The 19,915-nt window shown below is 55.3% G+C and overlaps 1 protein-coding gene across 4 annotated transcripts in view; it reads right to left on the reverse strand.

Moving 5' to 3' along the window:
- The window catches only part of ARHGAP23 (Rho GTPase activating protein 23), a gene marked incomplete at its 5' end in the record, with an annotated part of 78,005 nt that overhangs the window by 12,236 nt on the left and 45,854 nt on the right, over positions 1-19,915 (reverse strand). For all 4 annotated transcript variants that reach the window (XM_080681965.1, XM_080681964.1, XM_080681966.1 and 1 more), the window contains 11 exons: positions 107-232; positions 1,120-1,209; positions 1,481-1,554; positions 4,574-4,652; positions 9,004-9,159; positions 9,523-9,644; positions 11,026-11,156; positions 11,411-11,472; positions 12,715-13,032; positions 18,131-18,274; positions 19,780-19,837. In XM_080681965.1, coding sequence (XP_080538091.1) covers positions 107-232; positions 1,120-1,209; positions 1,481-1,554; positions 4,574-4,652; positions 9,004-9,159; positions 9,523-9,644; positions 11,026-11,156; positions 11,411-11,472; positions 12,715-13,032; positions 18,131-18,274; positions 19,780-19,837 — 1,360 coding nt within the window. The remainder of the gene's footprint in view (positions 1-106; positions 233-1,119; positions 1,210-1,480; positions 1,555-4,573; positions 4,653-9,003; positions 9,160-9,522; positions 9,645-11,025; positions 11,157-11,410; positions 11,473-12,714; positions 13,033-18,130; positions 18,275-19,779; positions 19,838-19,915) is intronic.

A 19,915-nucleotide genomic window follows, 5' to 3' on the forward strand; every position in this document is an offset into this window, starting at 1 on the left:
AAGGGCATCCCCATCCCAGCAGCATTTCCTTAAGCTGCCTCAACCTTCCCTGTGCGTACCCACCCAGGCGCAGAAGCGGGGTGCCCAGGGGCCCGTGACTACTTACATGCTGGATCAGCGTCTCCACGATCTTGTATCGGTCAGGCATGTGAGTCACCATGTCAGCCATGTTGTCCTCCGACGTCCTCACCAGCGTCGGCCCGAAGACCAGGGCCAGGTTCCGGGGCTCCATCTGGGCAGTGGGGGGAGCAGGTCAGTGTCAATAACCCTGGGAGCCTGACTCCAGTCCCCCAGGTCTCCCTCACTCTGGGCCTCTCAGGCCCCCCCACCTGACCACACCCTGAGCTGTCCCTGGCTCAGGGGCTGAACGCCTCCTTGCGTGGGCAAGGACGTGCCTAGTACATAGAGCACACGCCAGGTTTCAGCCCCCTCACCTCCAGGTCTAGCAGCCATGGGCAGCACCCAACCTGCACACGCATACTGTGCTAGCAACGGGGGATCCTGGCGTGGGACCCACTGCAAGTTCCCAGGCTGTCTTAGGACTGAGAGAAACCCTATAGCTCCCCGCACTTTCCCCGCTGCAGAAGCAGGAGATACACGAGGTGTGATTTGGAAAAAGCAGTGCAAGGAGTTCCAGCTAAATCAGAGGATGGGTTTTCTTTTCTTTCTTCTTAAAAATATATTTTTATTCATTTCAGAAAGGAAAGGAGAGGGAGAGAGAGAGAAATATCAATGATGAGAGAGAATCATTGATCGGCTGCCTCATGCTCGCCCCACACAGGGGATGGAGCCTGCAACCCAGGCATATGCCCTGACCGGGAATCGAACCGTCGTGACCTCCTGGTTCATAGATCGATGCTCAACCACTGAGCCACTCCGGCCGGGCCAGAGGGGGGCAGAGGGAAACTAGTTTTCGTTCTCAGCCCTGGCCCCGCAGAGGGCAGAGCGAGGGGCCAGCAGGGAGGATGGATTTTCATTAGCCACAGGAGACGGTTCCGAGGGAGAAGCACTGCCGGGAGGAGTAGCTTGAGAGTATCTGACCCAGAGGAGCTCAGAATATGCTGAGGAGACCCAGGGATGCTTCCCTCCCCCACACGCCACGCTGCAGCCCCCACCCACCTTGTTTTTCTCCGAGTGGTCAGCAATGGTCTTCAGATGGCCCACGAGGAACTTCAGTGTTTCATAGTAGTGTCCTGGGAGGTCCCTGATCTGGGCAGGAGAGAGAAGAGGCATGGGACCAGACTGTCATGGCCTCCCTGGTCCATCACGCCCCAAAGGGGCTCCCACTGCCATACCTCAGGGGCTCTGGAACCCACCCTCTCACTGCCCCCCTGGTAGAGATGGAGAAACTGAGGCCTTGAGTGGAGAAGGGCTTCCCAAGGTCACAGAGGGAATTGGTGGCACTGGCTCCGGGCCTCCTGGGACCGTGGTGCTCTCCCAACCCAGTCTGCCTTTTGCCCAACAGTGTCTCTCTCCTTACCAGTTTCCGCAGCGTTTTCAATCGCTCCCTGGAGTCTTCAATGCGATTGGCTTCGATGAAGTCGTTGTATTTGTCTAGAACATACCAAAGACCCTTTAGAGAAAGGGGAGAAGCCTCGGGCTGAAGGTCAGGGAGGCCTGTTCTGTTCCAGTTCCGAAGGGCTCCGTGGCCTCGTGTTCATGGGACCAAACCCCCCGCAGCTGTACTCAAGTGTGCACCTGACCTGGGGTCGCGGAGGTGTGCGCATCCGGGAAGAAATAAGACCCGAGCTGCATGTAATACTGGAAAAGGGGTCCCGCACCAGCCTCCAGGACAAGGTCAGACGCAAAGGTTACTTAGACAGAGGAAGGGGCCTTTCAGTCTCCACACGCCCCACCCCACCCCACCCCCACCCCACCAGTGTCAGGATTCCCCCAACTCCCTTCAGAAGTCCATGGGAAACTTTTAAAAAGTAGAACGTGGTAACTTTATTCTAAACTTCATCTGGATGAGTAAAGGCATAAGGAGAGCCTTGACTCATTCTTTGAAGGCAGAATGATGAAGAAGGGATTGCCCCACCCGATACTGAAGCGCACTAGAGAGAGAGCACAGCTAGAGCAGCGGGACTGGGAGCAGAAGCTAACAAGGGTCGGCACAGGAAGGAGGAAAACAGGCCACATGGATCTTTCCTATGTGATAGGGTGGCCCTTTAAATCCGTGTGGAAGGATGGAGGCGTCAGTAAATGTCCCTGGGACAATTAGCTATGTCAATGGCACGGGGGGGGGGGGGGGCAGGGGGGGCGAGAATCTGTATCTAGCTCACATAATACACATTTAACTGCATTACAGAGCCAAATATAAAGTTATTAAAATATTGGAAAAAATAAGAAAATAGTCACATAATCATAAGGCCTTCTTAAGCATGAGATGCAAAATCCGTGAAAGATTAACAGCTTTGACTGCACTTGAAACAACAACTGTTTCCAATTTCTCTGCTGAAAGTTCAAAGGCAAATGGCAGACCCAATATTTGCAAAAACGAACCAAGGGATTCATGTCTATAATGCACAAGAGCATGTCTCCTATAAATCAATATGAAAAAAGACAGACAACCCAATAGAAAAATGGGAACATAGTCTGAACAGGCAAGTACAAAGGACACAGAAAAGACCAATAAACTAATGAAAAGACAGTTAATCCCCTCAGTAATGAGGGAGATGAAAATGAAAACAATAATGAGATCCCATGTCCCCTACCCGACTAACAAAGGTTTAAAATATTAATAACCTCCAATGCTGGGAGGCGGGGGGGGGGGGGAGCATAATGTTCTCTTATGCTTTCAGTGGGGCGTGCACGAGGCCCCACTTCTCAGAGTGCCACCTGACGTGAGCTTTCAAAAACGTTTACCAGGGAGGGGATTAAGATGTGCAAATTGCCAGTTATAAGCACAGTCACAGGGGTGCAAATTACAGCACAGGAAATATAGTCAATAATATTGTAATAACTATGTAAGGTGTCCGATGGGTGCTAGACTTATCGGGGGGATCACTTCGTAAGGTTTATAAATGTCCAGTCACTAGGATGTACACCTGAAAGTGACATAACATTGTGTGTCAACTCTAATTAAAAAATAAAATATATCTTTGACCTAGCAATTCCACATCTAGAAGTCTGCCTCGAGGACACGGATCCGGGTGTGCAGGGACATACGCCAGGAAAGTCACTGCAACGTGTTCTGTGCAAAAATTTGAGGGCGACCGAAATATCCATCGATAGGGGAGTGACTAGACAAATTATAGTCTATTCAGACTATGAAATACTATGCGGTTGATTTAAAAGAAGAATGAGGAAGAGCTCTTTGTGCTGACATGAATGAATCTCACAATTACAAGCCTGCTTTTGTTAAGAGTAACCCAACCAGTGGTGTGCTGGGGCCCCGCCCCCACGGCTCCGGAGAGCCTTCACCTCCCGACCGACCGAGTTCACCTCGGCTCCACGTTGCTCACAGCGTATCTATCCTATCTATCGGTGGCTGGAAATCAGCCCTGGTGGGAGTGTTCGTGCCATGGAAATTGGAACAAACACTACAGGCTAAGCCTCCCCCCTGCCCCCCCGAGAGCCGGAGGTTAAACATTTATCAGCACACCACCGGACACCTACGTGTCTTTGTTGTGTGTCAGAGGGTCTGGATGGAAACACAGCATTGTTCATCAGCAGCTCAGCAGGTGCTCAACGCTGGGCCCTGAAGCCAGATGCCTGGGGCCTAATCCTGGCTCCAACCCTTACAACCTGTGAGGCCGTGGGCAGGTCATTTAGCCTCTGTGTGCCTCAGCTTCCTCATCTGTGAGTGGAGATAACAGTGCCTGCCTGTAGGGGGCAGTGCTTGGCACAAAGGAAACGCTCAGAGAATGTTAGTGTAAGGTCTGGGGCTGGGAAAGCAGGAACTTTACAAACTTTGCTTTCTAGCCCGCTTTAGCCTGCTTGAATAATGAGGAAAATAAACTTAGGCTGTCTGACCTTGTAGGCCAGAGACTAGATATGCCCATAATTTCAATGCCATGCCAGGTGCATTTTTTAATTGGATAGAACTGTGTTGTTTTCAAGGCCAGCAGCAAGATAACCACTAAGTGCACATAGGGCTGGCTCTTTAATAAAAAGGGAAGTTCTGCTTGTAGCCTTGCTTAGAATTTGAATTCATTTTCTCTAAGCCCACCGGTGCAGCCCACCGGTGAATAAGTGTGACTCCCCCGGCCTGTGCTCTCGGACCGCGGGACCTCACCCGAGAGCTTTCAATAAACGCAATTTTTCGCTTTTACCCTGCTTGTCTTGGTCAACTTATTGGTTTCGGTCGGGTTAAGTCTTACATCTCTGATTAAACCTTACAGTTAGCATAACCTTGGGAGAGGGGCGTAGGAGAAGGACGGACCTTTGCGTTTGTTTGTATCTGCACTACCTGCTTTTCACAAGCACATGTTTCTTTTGTATTAAAACAAAACACACACACACACACACAAAAAAAAAAAACACACCACAAAATAACACCAACAAACCCAATTTAAAAAGTGGTCAGAGTGTCCCTCCTCCTCCCATTTCTCCACTCCCACCCCCTACTCACCATCAGTGAAAAGAGGCTCAGGTAGCTTTCGGAAGAAGGACTTAAGCAGGCTGCTGATCACGTTGAGGTCTTGCCAGCGCTGGAGAGGGGGCAAAGAAGTCAGGCCACAGGTCGGCCCAGCCCAGGTGCCCAGCCTCCCATGCCCCAGGTCCAGGGCCAGCCAGGCCCCGCCCAGGTGCCCTGCCTCCATGCTAGTCCAGCCCTAGAGCCCAGCCCAGCCCAGCCCCCCCAGCCCAGGCCCTCCCTGGGATCCACTTACACCAACCTCTGCCCAGATCAGGGATCTCTGGGCTAAGGCCATTCATTGGGGGCAGCTGAACCGAGTCCCCAGCTAGCCCCCTGACCTCCCGGCCCCAGTCCCTCTCTGCTCCGGCCAGCCCAATGAGCTCCAACATTTGCCCATCCACAGAAAGTACCAGATGCCTTCCTTGGTTCAGGCACTGTGAGGGGCAGGGTAAGGAAACCCATCCCCATGCAAGCCTGCCCATTGGACCGCCATTGGGCCTACTTAGTGCCAACTCCCTTTTCCCCATTTAGCAGAGGAGAGCCCTCCTTGGACACCTCTCTCCTTGTCCCTGACATAGCACACGCTCATGCTCGGCGCCTTCCTGTCTCCGGCTCTTTGCACTTGCTGGTCCCCTCCTAGAACTCTCCTCCCCAACCCTCCAATGACGAGCTCCTAACACTGTCTAAGTGTCACCTCTTCAGAGAGGCCTGTTCTGACTGTTACAGCTAAAGCGGCCACCATCACCGCTGCCCTGCCATCTGTGCCACAGCCCTGACTTTGTTTCTTCCATGGCGCGCACCACCATTTGCCATTATTGTGTGCATTTCTTTCCTTGTCCTGCCCGTCTGCCCGTCTGCCTGTAAGCTCCACGAGGGGTGGGGATTGTGTCTGTCTTATTCCCCCGCTGTGTTCCTATCGCCCAGCAGCTCTGTTAGCCTGGCACTTAAAAGGTCTAAGTCAGTAGCTCTCAACCAGGATGACTCTGCCCCTCAGGGACATTTGGCAACGTCTGGAACCATTTTGTTTTTCACACTGGGGGGTGGGGGTGGGGGGGTGAGGGTGCCATTGGCATCTAGTGGCTGGAAGCCAGGGATGCTGCTAAACCTCTTCCAATGCGCAGGACAACCTCCTGCAACGAAGAATTATTCAGTCCAAAGTTTCATGGTTGAGGAAACCCTGATCTATAAGTAAATGGTTGTTGAATACAAGAATGAACAGCTGGGTCATTGTCCCTTCTTCCCACCAGGGGGCACCATCACCCTATACAAAGTCTAGGTCCTAGGATAACACCCTTGATAGGAACTGCTCCGAGAAACTTATGCCCAGAAAACAACACAGACACACACAGACAGACACACCTCAACAACAGGCACATCCAGAGACACACGGCTCCACAAAATGCAAACTCGTTACAACGGATCCATAGCTTAATGCCCGACCATCCCACGTGTCCTCCCCTCCCCACAGGGTCAACAGGAGTTAGAGTCACCCACACACAGCGCTTGACTTCCAGCACTGCACCACCCCACGGACAAACGACACTGCTGACATCTCAGGCCAAACCACACACCCAATACGCTGGCCACCCCACCGCTGGGCCCTCTTCTCCGTGGCTATGGCCCAGCTTATGTGCTGCAGTGGACACTCGCCCCTACCCAGGCAGCACCTGCCCCCTTCCCTCCACTACTGCCTGGCCCTGATGCGTAGGCTCTTCTCATTTCCCAGCTGCCAAACCCAAGGCCTTGCCCTGTATTTCTTGACCGAACTTCCTCTGTGCAAGTACCTACCCCTCGTCCCCAGCCCCCCCTCCACTCCCCTCTCGTCTGCCCATGTCAGGGACTGGTCCTTGCGCTCCTGATACCCACCCTCTCCCCACGTAGCAGCTCCCTCCATCATCTCACCTGCAAGCCCCAGCATGACCCCCTGCCCACTCACCAGTCCACTCTTGGTCTAGTATCTGATTATGCCATCACCCCCAGCTGGGTGACTCATCATCACCCCAAATCCAATGGGGCCTCTCCCTGCCACAGCCTCCCGCTCCTGTCCTACTTCCCAATCTCTGCCAGGGGTAGATACTACCAGCCCCAGCTCAAACTTGTGGCTCTTCTTGCCCCTCCTCCCTCCCTTATGCAGCCAGCCCTCGGAGCTGCTGCCATCCATCCTCCTTATTCTCCGAGGACCACTGAGTCCGCTTCCAATATGTCAGTAATTTCTCTCCTAGACGCCCTGCGTTGGGCCTTCCTCATTCATATGCATTAGGTACGAACTAAAGCCGTACGCTTTCTCAAGCCCCACTCTCATTTATGCCTCCCCATCGAAGGCTTCCTATTATCCATTAGATCAAGGTCAACGGCTTCAGTGAAGCCATCAAAAGCCCCGTCTCACCCTCCGCACGGCCACGCCCAGGAGTGAGGTCTATTCTCTGCCCTCATGCTTAGACCCTCCTCTGGGATTTTAGAAAATGCCATCATGCCCTGCCTGGGCTGCCTTCCTGCCCACCTGCCCCCCTTCCTATTCATCCTTCAAAGATTCAAACACTCAAGCCTACCATCTGCTCCAGCACTCAGTCAGCATCCTCTCCTTCCCCATCGCACAATCTGGTCCTTGATGAGAGACCAGCCTTTTCTCTTGCCCACGATTTCACACACACTTGTCTTGTCTCCTCCTTCCCTTCCCCAGGGCAGGAAGACTGCCATGGATCACATGAGGTTCCATGGTATGTGACTCATGAGACTTCAGTGCCCACATCCAGGGTTTCCCAAAACCTCGTTTTCAGCAGCACCCCCTTTGTTAAATAAAATCATACATGAAAACCCAATTGTACATGAAAACCCAATAAGGTGGGGTTGGTCTAGTTCAAGCGAGGAGCGGGGGTCCTGACCCGGCCCTGGCCTCCCACAGCCCCTCTAGAGCCGTGGTCGGCAAATTGTGGCTCCGAGCCACATGCGGCTCTTTGGCCCCTGGAGTGTGGCTCTTCCACAAAACACCACGGCCTGGGCGAGTCTCTTTTGAAGAGTGGCGTTAGAAGAAGTTTACGTTTAAAACATGTGGCTCTCAGAAGAAATGTCCATCGTTGTCCTGTTGGTATTGGGCCTGTGGACTGAGGAGTTTGCCGACCACTGCCCTAGAGAAACGTAAGATGCTGGAAAACAGTCTGAGAGCCACTGCCCTGCTGCAAACTCTCAAGCGTGGCTGTCAGATCCGTGAGCTCCCCTCCTGTGACCAGCCGCTTCCTTTCCCTGCTTGCAGCCCCCAAATGGCTGGCCACTTCAGAGACACCATGCACCCCCCTTCTGCTAAGCCAGGGGCCTGCAAACCACGGCCCGTACGTCAAATCCACCCAGCGGCCAGTTTTCACATGGCCCTTAAGGTAAGAATGGATTTTATTTATTTTTCTTTTCTACTTTGTTTGTTTGTTTATTTATTTATTTTTTTGTATTTTAAGAATGGATTTTATATTTTTAAAGGATCATTGGAGTGGGGGAGGGGGCTGGGAACAAAAAAAAAAGGAGGAGGAAGGGAAGAAAGGTATGCAATGGAGACTGTGCAGGGGTCCTCAAACTTTTTTTTTTAAAATATATTTTATTGATTATCTTACAGAGAGGAAGGGAGAGGGATAGAGAGTTAGAAACATCGATGAGAGAGAAACATCGATCAGCTCCCTCCTGCACACCCCCTACTGGGGATGTGCCCACAACCAAGGTACATGCCCTTGACCGGAATCGAACCTGGGACCCTTGAGTCTGCAGGCCGACGCTCTATCCACTGAGCCAAACCGGTCAGGGCTAGTCCTCAAACTTTTTAAACAGGGGGCCAGTTCACTGTCCCTCAGACCACTGGAGGGCCGGACTATAGTTAAAAAAACAAAACTATGAACAAATTCCTATGCGCACTGCGGGCCCGGGACGAGTCAGCTGCTAACCAGGACAGGCAGCGGCACCCGGCGGGCCGGATAAATGTCCTTGGCGGGCCGCATGTGGCCCGCGGGCCGTAGTTGGAGGACCCCTGCGAGTGTATGGTAACTAAATCCTCAAATACTGACTACCTGGCCCTTTACAGAAAAGGTATGTAGACCGATGACAAGCCTGCAGAGTCCACGCCTTTTCTCAGGCCGTTTCCTCTGCCTGGGGTGCCCTTACCGGGCTGGCTTTCCCTTGCTTTCAGTGAACTCGGCTCCTCCTTAAGGCCCCAGACCCTGTTTCCAGCCGGCCTGTCTCAGGGCTTCCTAGGTCCTGACTGCATCTATTGGTTCAACTTCAGCTGGGGTGATGCCATCCCCAGGGCTGGACAGCAAGGGCGAGTCCTGCCATACCCATCCTGGTGCCCTGGCCCAGTGCTGGGCACATTGCAGGGTACGATGAACACGAAAGACACACACACACCACCTCGGCCCCCCTCCCACAGCTCCCCGAGCCATGCCCACCTCATCTTGCAGGTTGATGTCACTGGGCCCGCGGTTGAGCTGCTCCTGCAGGCTGGACACCACTGCGTTGTTGCCCGGCACTCGGTAAATGCCCGTGGACTCCAGCCCTCGTGCCTCCACGATGCGACAGCATGCGGCCACGATCAGGGGGACATGCTGGGGACACGGGCAGGGCAGGGGGGTTAGGGAGGGTGAGAGCAGCATTCTCCACCAGTGGACCAGAGGTGGGGAGACCAAGATGGGGGCAGTGCAAGGCCCAGCTGCTGCCAGGAACCCTCTATGGGGACACAAGGCCCCCAATGCCTCCAGTCTGGGGCTGGAATAACCCCCACGCCTCGCCCTGGTCTGAGAAGGGGCACTGGCCAGGGGTCAGGGGTTCCGGGCTCTGCCTCAGCTCTGCTGCTCCCTCTCTGCCCTTCCCCAGCTGTGTCTGTAAGACCAGGTGGACAGCTGCTTCCAAGTCCCTTTCGGCTCTGTCTCCCCCTTCCCTGCCTGCTCTGCAATGTGGTGGGGACCCACCTGGTTCTCCGTGGCTGGCTGGCACTCCTCCAGCCGGATCCCGAATGCCCTGGGGGCTGCCTTCTTATTCTTCTTGATGATGTTGATGCCCCAGGGGCTTTTGGGGGCAGCAACACTGTCATCTGGAGGGGGAGGCAGAGAGTGCCAGGGTGAGCTGGGCCCAGGGAGGGGTAGCAGCCACACTCACCCACCACACTCACACGCACCTGGACATGTGGGGACTCTCAGAGAAGCCCCTGGGTGCTGAGGGCTGATGGGAAACTGTACACAAGTGTGAAGGCCAAAGGAAAGCGGGTTCTAACCCAGAAGAGAGAGGCCTCAGAATTAGATAAGGACTTCTGTGTGGCCTCCAGGGCTAGCACAAGGAGGTGGAGCCGTTGATTCTGGTATATCCAAAGGAAGAACTTTCTTTCTTTTTCTTTTTTTTAAAATATATTTTATTGATTTTTACAGAGAGGAAGGGAGAGGGATAGAGAGTTAGAAACATCGAAACATCCATCAGCTGCCTCCTGCACACGCCCGACTGGGGATGTGCCCGCAACCAAGGTACATGCCCTTGACCGGAATCGAACCTGGGACCCTTCAGTCCGCAGGCGGATGCTCTCTCCACTGAGCCAAACCGGTCAGGGCAAAGAACTTTCTAACAGCCCAAAGGGTGTGTGAAGATGGAAAAGGCTACATCCTCAGAGGACGAGCCTCCGCCCCTGACGGGACACAGCAGAGACTCACTGGGTGACCATCCAGAGGGACGTCTTGGAAGACAACCAGGACCCAGGCCCTTCCAGCCCCGAGACTCTGAGAACCCAGACCCTCACAGGCGAACACACATGGGCAGACACAGCGGGATAACCCTGGCACGCACCCCCCCCCCACACACACACAGAGGCACACACACACACACACACACACACAGAGGCACACACACACACAGAGGCACACACACACACAGAGGCACACACACACACACACAGAGGCACACACACAGAGGCACACACACACACACAGAGGCACACACACACACAGAGGCACACACACACAGAGGCACACACACACACACAGAGGCACACACACACAGAGGCACACACACACACAGAGGCACACACATACACACAGAGGCACACACACACACAGAGGCACACACAGGTGCGTGCACACACACATACACACTCACAGGTACACACAGGCACACACACACACAGAGACACACATAACCCCACACACACAGGTGCGCGCGCACACACAGGCGCACGCACACACACACACAGGCGCACGCACACACACACACAGGCGCACGCACACGCACACACAGGCACACACACAGGAGTGCACGCGCACACACATACACACTCACTCGCACACACTCACAGGCACACACACCCACACAGTCACACACACACACACACACACACACACTCACAGGCCCTCTGCTCCCTTGCAGACCCACAGAGCTGACCTCACTCTCCCAGCCGCATGCATGTCACCCCCTTAGCAGCTGCCTCCTACCCTTGCTCCCTGCAGGCTGGTCCTGAGTCCTGATGCCACGTGCTGCACTCTGTTTGAGGAACTCAGACTTGAGGCCCCCCAGGCCCCGAGAGCCTTTTGGGGAGGAATCAGCTTTGGGCCCAGAGCTATGGCTGCATAGGAAGAGGGGAAAGGAGGGGTCTTCATCCGGGTGACCCAGCATGTCACCTTCCCTGGCCTCCCACCACTATGGACCTCCCCTCTATCCCTGAGGCAAACCCTCCTTGCCCTTCCGGGGACTGGAGGCCTCAAGTTCCCTGTCCCCAGGGGCTGCCCTCCTTGGAGGTGAGCCAGGAGGATGACCTATGACTGGAGTGCCCCCCCCCCCCCCCCGCAGCCAGGCCTGCTCCATGAGGGCTGGGCTCACCTCACTTTTCGGTAATCATTAAGCTTCTTGCTGATCAGAGCTTGGTTGGCACAGCCGGGGTCCTGGAGGAGGGAAAGAGAGTGCAGATGTGGTCAGTGCCCGCACAGCCCGCCCCAGAACTCATCCCTGGCTCCTGCCTCAGCCTCGCCTCCCTCTCCTCCACCTGCCAACTAGAAGGCACAGACCCTGGAGCGAGCAAGACCAGGGCTGGGCTCCTGGGCGCCCCCTCGCCAGCCGTGTGACCCTGGGTAATCCACTTCGCTTCTCTGAGCCTCAGTCCCCTCAGCAGTGACATGGGAGGGATAATATTGCAACCTCAGGGTTTGGGTGCAGAATTATGCACACAGCACGTCTCACAGTCCTGCCAAGGCCCAGGAGAGGTGCCCCAGGAGGGTAGCTATTGTGGTCAGGAAAGTGGCTTGGGACCCTTGACCATGCCTTGCTGGGGGCAGCCCAGCCACGCCTCCCAGGGCAGGCCCAGATCCCAGGTACTTTCCTCCTTGCCGTGAGGAAAGAGACAATGTCCTTGGGGGGGCGGGGCGGGCAGAGCCTGGGTCAGTGGGAGGCTATGTCCTCAACAAGAGGGTCTGTGGCCCAGAGGCTGGGCGCTAACAGCCAGGCAGGGACCAGCCCCAGGCCCAGGCCCCCACGCAATCTTGCGCAGGTGTGTCCAGATACTTGCGTGCGGGCACTTGGCTAAGGAGGGGCCGAGTGGAGCGGAAACACCAGCGCGGGCCCCTGGTGTGCAGCTGCCCAGGAAGGGGCACCATTTTTTCAAATTCTCCAGAGTCCCTGCCAAAACCTTGGCTCAGTCCCTGCTGCCTGCTGCCAAAGGCCCAGCCTCTTGGCCTCCTCCCAAGGTCAATCTGTTCATGTCCCTGCAGACAGGCCAGTCCTGTCAGAAGGGCCAGCCCCAGTCCTGGCACAAGGACACCTCATTCTGTACCACATTCCGTAGGAAACACACACCCCACTGACCCTGCAGCAGGGCGCGTAGGCTGGCCTGGAGCTGACCTCTCTGTGCCAGAGCCTGCGCTCATAGCAATAATTAATAACACTAATAATTACTATCCTTCCTAGAGTTATTGTCACTGCCAGTCAGGGCACCCTGGAGAAGCAGGTGCTCCGTGAGCCACGGTGCGCGGCCCCTTCACACCAAACCTAGGGGGCACAGCTGTCAGCCCATTTAATGGCAGAGGGAACTGAGGCTCAGCGTGATGAAGGGAGGTCCATGGCAGGTGAGAGGTGGCCCTGGGGCCTGCTCTGGCCTCCCTGGCCCCGTGGGGGCTGGGCCCGGCCCTCACCTCGCCCTCGGCCCTGCTGTTCTCTCGGATCGCTCTGATCCAGCCCAGCATGTCATCCCGGTCCTCAGCCTGAAAGAGATATTCACAGAAGTCAGCGGTGGTCAGCCGGAACACGTGCCTCCTCTTGGTCTCGCTGTAGGAGATGTCCACCAGGCAGGAGCCGATGCAGACGGGCGCCGCCTCGTCCTCACCTGCGACGGCCGCCGCCCCCGCCGCTGCTGCCGGCCCGGGCTCCCGCCGCTCCTTGCTCAGCGAGAGGGAGCGCGCCCGCAGCGCGGCATACACCCGCTTCCACTGGCGCAGGCCGCCGCCCGCTTTCTGCAGGGAGACACAAGGAGGGAGGAGATACGGGAGGAGGAGGGTGTGAGAGGACAGGCCTGCCTTCCCGCCCCAGAGCGCCGGGGGGCGGGGCTAGAAGCTGTAGACACCCCATTGCCTGCCAGGAGCCCCCCTGCTTCACTCCGCGGGAACCTGGGGCAGCCTCCTGCTCAGAGTCCTCAACTCTCTCAGCTCCTCACCTGCCTGGACACCCCTACCCACCGTTCTCAGTCTCCCCAGAGGGTCTGCAACCTTCTTTTTAAAGACTAGCATCTTTAAAGCTTAGCATCCTTAAAGACTAGCATCCTTAAAGACTAGTGTCAACATTCACCTGGCGTTGGCCATGGCTGGGAGAACCAGTAGGGGCTCTGGGAGGGCAACTGGGCCCCACCCAGCATGTGCCACCTTACATAAAATCCTCATAAAGCCATTCCTAGTCCACATATGCTCCCCTTCACAGCAAAACCGGTCAAGAGTGTCCACCACACTTGCTCTCCCCGCTTCTCTGCCTCTCACTCAAAACTCCGCACAATATCCCTTCCCAGAAAGCCACTTTCAAGGCCACGCGGGTCTCCAGTGTAGCAGCTTCCCGGCCCTTCCCTGCCCTTTCCTTAGCCTCTCTGTAGCCTTTGGCCGTGCCTACCCTCTTCAAACCCTCTCTTGGCATCTGGGACCCCACAGTCCCTGGTCTCCCTCCCATCCCACTGGCTCCGTCTGTCTCTTCCGCTGGCCCTCCTCTACACCAGTGGTTCTCAACAGGGGTGACTCACCCCCAGGGGACATCTGTCTGGAGACAAGTTTGGTCATCACACCTGAAGTGCCATGGCATCTAGTGGGTAGAGGCCAAGGGTGCTGCTAAACAGCCCCCGATGCTCAGGAGAGCCCTCACAACACAGAACCATCTGGCCCCAAAGGGCAACAGAGCTGAGGTCGGGACCCTGCCCTAAAGGATGGGAGCTCCGGGACTTTGTCCTGGGCTCCCCTCTCCCTGCATGCTTCCCCAGTGACGTCATTTGTCGGCTGATGGTGATGCCCAGCGTCCCTTCAGCCTGTGCTGTGCCTCCCGCCCCCTGGGCAGCATCCCCATTTGCATGCTCGTATGGGGCAATTGATTTTCACCATCAAACCTGTTCTCCCTGCCACCCTCATCTTTCCCAGCTCAGGAAATCGAGCCAGTTGCCCAGAAACCTGAAAGGTGCCTTCGACTCCTCCCTTTTCCTCACCTTTGACGTTCAACCTATCAGAAAGTCACTTCTGCTTCCCAAACATCACCTGACTCCCTCCTTCCTGCTAACACCTTGTCCACACCATCAACACCGCTTGCCTGGACAATGGCACAAACCTGCCCAGTCTCCCCTCTCACCTCCCACAGTCCGTTCCCTGCCCAGCAGCTGCAGCCACAGCTTTAAAATGTAACCGAGATCATGTGTCTCCCCTGCTTAGCGCCCTCTCATGGGTTCCCAGGGTCTTGGAATCAAATCTAAGGACTTTGTGATCTGGTTCCTCGCCCTCTAAACCCATCTTCTCTCTCTCCTTCTGCCTCACTGTGTCAAGCCACAGGGCCTTCTTCAGTGAACGAGCCATGCCCTCCCTTTCTCGAGGCCTTTGCACGCACTGTTCCTTCTCCTTTTTTAAAAATAAAGTAATATATCTGTATTGATTTCCAAGAGGGAGAGGGAGATAGATAGAAACATCAATGATGAGAAAGAATCATTGATCGGCTGCCTCCTACAGGCCTCCTACCGGGGATCGAGCCCGCAACCAGGGCATGTGGCCTGACCGGGAATCAAACCGTGACCTCCTGGTTCACAGGTCGAGGTAAAACCACTGAGCCATTCCAGCAGCCAGGCTGCACTTGCTGTCCCTTCTGCCAGGAGCCCCTTCTCTCGCTTCATGTGGCTGCCCCCTTCTCGCCCTTCAGGTCAAAGGTCACCAACATCCCCTCCTCAGGGAGACCTTCTCTGATAATTTTTTTCTGTAGGCAGCCCCACCACTCCCAACTTAAAGGCAATCACATCGGCCTGTTTGATTTCCCTGTGTGAATTCTCTGATTCGTGGTAAGATTCTGAGAGCAGAAAGCTTGTCTGTCCTCTCAGACCACATCCCACATCCCAGAGCCTCAGCAGACCCAAGGTAAGTGCTCATCGGTATTTACTGAATAAATGAATGAATCCTCCTCGGAGCACCCTGAGGGCGGGGTTCCATCTCAGCCTGCGAGCTCCTTTCCTCTGGCTGGTGGCTGCCTCAGAGCAGCACGGGGGAACACAGCCACGTCTGGCCGTGAGCCCTGCCCACCACCACCGACCTGGGGACCCGGGCAGGACACAGCAGGGCCCTCCAGAAGAATTTTAATGTCAAATTAAGGTGGTGATAAGGCTGCCCTTTTGAGACTGAACCAGCTAGGTGACCTTGGACAAGTCAAGCCCTCTCCCCTGGCATCAGTGTTCCCTGTTGCTAAAACGAGAGGTGAACTAGCTGGCCTCCAAGGTTGCATCCAGCTCAAGGGCTGCGTCCGTGGCTGCAGGGAGATGTCACACCCTCTCCCCTCTGCCTGACAGTCAATGTCTCTGAAACAGACTGATGTGGGGGGGGGCGGGGGGGGGGGACCCAGGAGAGGCTGGGCTTGTGGGAGAAGCCAACAGCTGACTGGCAATCAGGACTCTGAATAGATCAAGGGCCAGAAACTGACTTGAGGGGCCCTCTCCTAACTCCCAGGCCATGGTACCTAGGTGACGAGGGAGAGTGGATTCTGGTCATGATGGGAGTGGAAGCCCCTGTTGTCCAGAGCTGGTCACTGAGCAGAAAGGGGCCAGCTCCTCCCCCTGCCCGGGAGACACTGTGGGTGAGCTTCAGGGGCCAAGCAGAGCCGGGGGATATGCTGCCTGGCAGTCCTCAAAGGCCTCCACGGGGCTCAAATGTTGGGCTAGAAGAGTTTGTCTACACCTGGTTGCCCTTCGTCAGCCACACAGCTGGCCCCTGCTGCCCCTCCTAGGTCACCCTGGTCTGCAGCCACTTGCTGACTCTCCTCCTCGGCCCCCATCCCGCCACTTCCTTTCAAGGTGCAGCCCATCTCTTGCCCTCTCCCTCCGTGCTCCCAAACCTGGCTGCAGGTGCCGAGCACCCCCTGATGGACCAATGCCCTCCCCAGGTGGGCCTCCATCCTGAGCGCCACACCCTTGGAGCCTCTGTTCCCAGAACACCTTCACCCTTGAACTCCACAAGACCCCAAAGCAACCTCTTGGCTTCTTTTCCCCAAACCTGTGTTTCCAGTGCCCATGGCTCAGGGGAAGGTCCCACTACCCACCACCCCACAACCCAAGCTGAGACCCCAGGAGCCAGCGTTACCTCCCCCTTCCTCCCTCACCTCCCAGCCATCAGCAAGCCCAGGCCTTTCTTCCCCTTGAATCTCTCTAAATTGTCCCCTCCCCTCAGCCCCATGCCACAATCTTGGTCAGGGCCCCCACCTCGCTCACCTGGACAACAGTAGTGGCCTTGCCTCTTCCTGTCACAGGATCAACACTTGCCTCCTGGCCTCACACACCCTCCACTTAAATCCCTGCCAAGGCTTGCCCTGAGTGACAAGGCCCCCCGAGCAGGCACCCAACTCCCCCACCTTGGCTTCCACCTCTTGCCCTGGCTCCCAGCCACCCACATTTCTCCAGGCCATCCAGGAGGGCATCTCCCCGTCAGACCACTCTCTCCCCTCCCAGCTTGGTGGATTCTCACACATCCTTCATGTCTCACCCACCGCTCCGAGGCTAGGGTCACCTACTATATGCCATTGCCCTGGACACCCCCATCATAAACATCAGGCACTCATAGCTGTTATGCAACTGAGCTATTTCTGCTCGTCATGAACCCCAGCAGGGCAGGACTGGCCTGGATCCCTCACTATGAAATCCTGAGAACCTCAGCTGAGAATCAGGGTGGGCCACACCCTTAGTCATTATCCACAGACTGGATGGGGACACAGATAAGCCAATCCTGCCTGGATGACACATCGGTCCTTGGAGTAGAATACGGGTACCTTCATCTTGCAGGTCAGAAAAGTGGGGCTCAGAAGATGAGACCTTATGCCCAAAGCCTTATGTTTGATATGTGGCTGGGCAGGAATTTAAGTCTGTCTGACCTCAAAGCTTATCTTCTTTCCAGGTACAAGACCCCTAGGAGGCAGGGTGGAAAATTCAAGTAACAGCAATACGCAGAACAGCAGCCCCACCCTCCCTCCCCCAGGCCAGGCACTGGGTAAATCCATCTCATTTAATCCTCAGCAAAAGGCATGTGAACTAAGGAATATTATTAGCTCCATGTACAGACGAGGAAATTGAGTCATGGACAGGTGAGTCACCTAAGCTTCCCCAGCAAGTTGTGTTGCAGTCGAGAGACAGGCCCAGGTTATGGTCACCACTCTGTTCAGCCTTGCCTGGGCTGCTGGGGGGGCGGGGGGGCAGCAGTGGGGCTGCCTCCCCCCCGCCACCCCCTCAGCCATTGCCCCGGCCTGGAACAGAGGTTCAGTCTCCACAGGCCAGGGGTCCCACCTTCTCCTCTTTGGAGCCTGGTTATCTTCCCTCGCCCTCCACCCCCAGGCCCAAGCCCCCTTCATCGCTCACCTGGATCTCTATGGCAGCTCTGAACTGATCTTCTTTGGCCTCCACGTTGGCCCTCTCTAGTTCACTCCCCAGGAAGCCACATGAAAGAGGCCCCGGGGGATAAAGACTAAAACTTTTGCTGGCCTTGAAAAGGCTGCCCTCTGCTTTCTTTGGGGGCCTCAGCCCCTCTAAGAGAATCACCCTGGCCCTGCTCCCCCATTTTCCATGAACATTCATGGCCGTTTGGGGGGTGATCTGGCAACCAAGGATCGCTGTGACTGGTTTGGTCAGAATCCCAAGCACAACTTCATCGGATCCATCCCATAGAACAGACCTCTTTTTCATGAGTCCATTAGGCCCCAGAAGTTTTTCCCAGCATCTAACCTCTACCCCTCCTGCTACAGCCTCAGCCGGTTCTCTTTGGCTCCAGAGGCTGTGGTGTGAGGAGCCGGAGAGTTCTGCTGATCCAGCTTCCATCCATCTTCATCTCATTCCTCCAGCCATCTTACCTTCCCCTTGTTGGTGAGGACCTGCTTATAATACAACCAGCCTTCTCTCCTGATATCGCTGAAGGTTGTGTCCGAGAGGTCAGAGGTTGAATGTCGCTTAGAAGGAGCGTCAGCATCTTCGGAAGTGCCCCAGCTATCCAAGGACTGCAGCAAGACAACAGAGGGCAATTTAAGGTGGCTCCCACAGTGCCAGCCTCTCAGGAACCCCATGGACCACGCTCAGCCACAAGGGCCGGGTGCATGCCTGTGCTGGCTCTGCTGCTGTGTGTAGCCTCATGGCCTTGCTTGCCCTCTCTGAACCTCTGGGGTGAGGTCATGAGACAAATGTGCTAGGGAAGCCAGAAAGGAGGAAAGGCTCTGACCAGCAGACCATGTGCCTCGCCACGCCAGAAAAGCCAATCTGGAGCCACCCGCGATTTTATAGACTTGAAGACATTAAGGAAAAGAGGAAGTTATTGTGTCAACACAGAGTTAAATAAACAGAGGAAGTCAGAACATCAATGAAGACAGAGTTAGTGGAGCAGGTAGTCATGTCCACAAAGAGTTAAACAGAGGAAATGATAGTGTCAATAGGACTCCAGCCACAGAGATGACGTGCCAGAGGGAGAAGTAGGCAGGCAGAGGCAGTTGTAAAGAATAAGCCAGGTGGCCCTAGTCCGTTTGGCTCAGTGGATAGAGCGTCAGCCTGTGGACTGAAGGGTCCCAGGTTCAATTCCGGCCAAGGGCACATGCCTGGGCTGTGGGCTTGATCCCCAGTAGGGGGTGTGCAGGAGGCAACCGATCAATGATTCTCTCTCATCATTGATGTTTCTATGTCTCTCCCCTCCCTTCCTCTCTGAAATCAATAAAGAAATGTATTAAAAAAATAATAATAAACCAGGTGAAAATACAGCAAGGTGCTAAATGAACCAAAGATGGCAAGAGTTTGAAATCAAGATGGCTTTTCCAGCCCATCCATAATTAAGGAGTCAAGGCCATTTCAGAATTGGCCCTATGTTTCCCCAGGTTCTGAGGCTGGAAATTCCAGCTTCTCCATCATTCTCAACCTTGTGTCCCCCTCCCCGCCTCGACTTTTCAGAGTCCCCTGAAGACACCACTCAAATACTGACCAAGTGCCTCCCTAGTGCAGGCGCTGTTTTAGGTACCCCTGGAGATCAAGCAGCGACCAAACCAAATAAAATCCCTGCCGTCATGGAACTTACGTTCCAGCTGGGAGACAGGCAGGAAAGAAGGTGGATATATAAATTATCGAACATGACAATTGCGAAGGAGAAAAACAAACTTGCGAAGGGAGACATAAAATGTCAGGGGTGGAGGCTGAAATCTCAGGGAAGGCCTAAAGGAACATGAAGAAAGTAAAAAAGTGAGTCATATGGCTGAGGTGGGGCTGAGGGAAGGGCATTCTATACGGGGGAAAGACTAGCGCAAAGGCCTTGGCTGGGAGGGTATATGGTGCCTTTAAGTGATGACAGAGCCCACAGAGGAGGGTGGGTCACGTGGTGGACAGGAGGGTGGGTGGGTGCAGGGAGAAAGAAAAGGGCAGGAACCAGAGGAGCCCATTTCAGATGACAGAGGCCACTGGCCGGGACCCTATGCCAAGACCCTGCCCAGCACTCCAACACCCTCGCCTCCCCACACATGCCACTCACCCCATCAGTAAAGAAGCTTCGGAGCATCCGCAGGCTGGGTACTCGGTTTGGCAGGCGCCTGGGGAGCAAGGACCAAGAGTGAGGGATGTGGGAAGCACAGCTAGGACCTGAACCACCCAAGCCCCAAGGCTCAGGG

Source organism: Plecotus auritus (assembly GCF_963455305.1).
Source record: "Plecotus auritus genome assembly, chromosome: 7".
NCBI lineage: Eukaryota > Metazoa > Chordata > Mammalia > Chiroptera > Vespertilionidae > Plecotus > Plecotus auritus.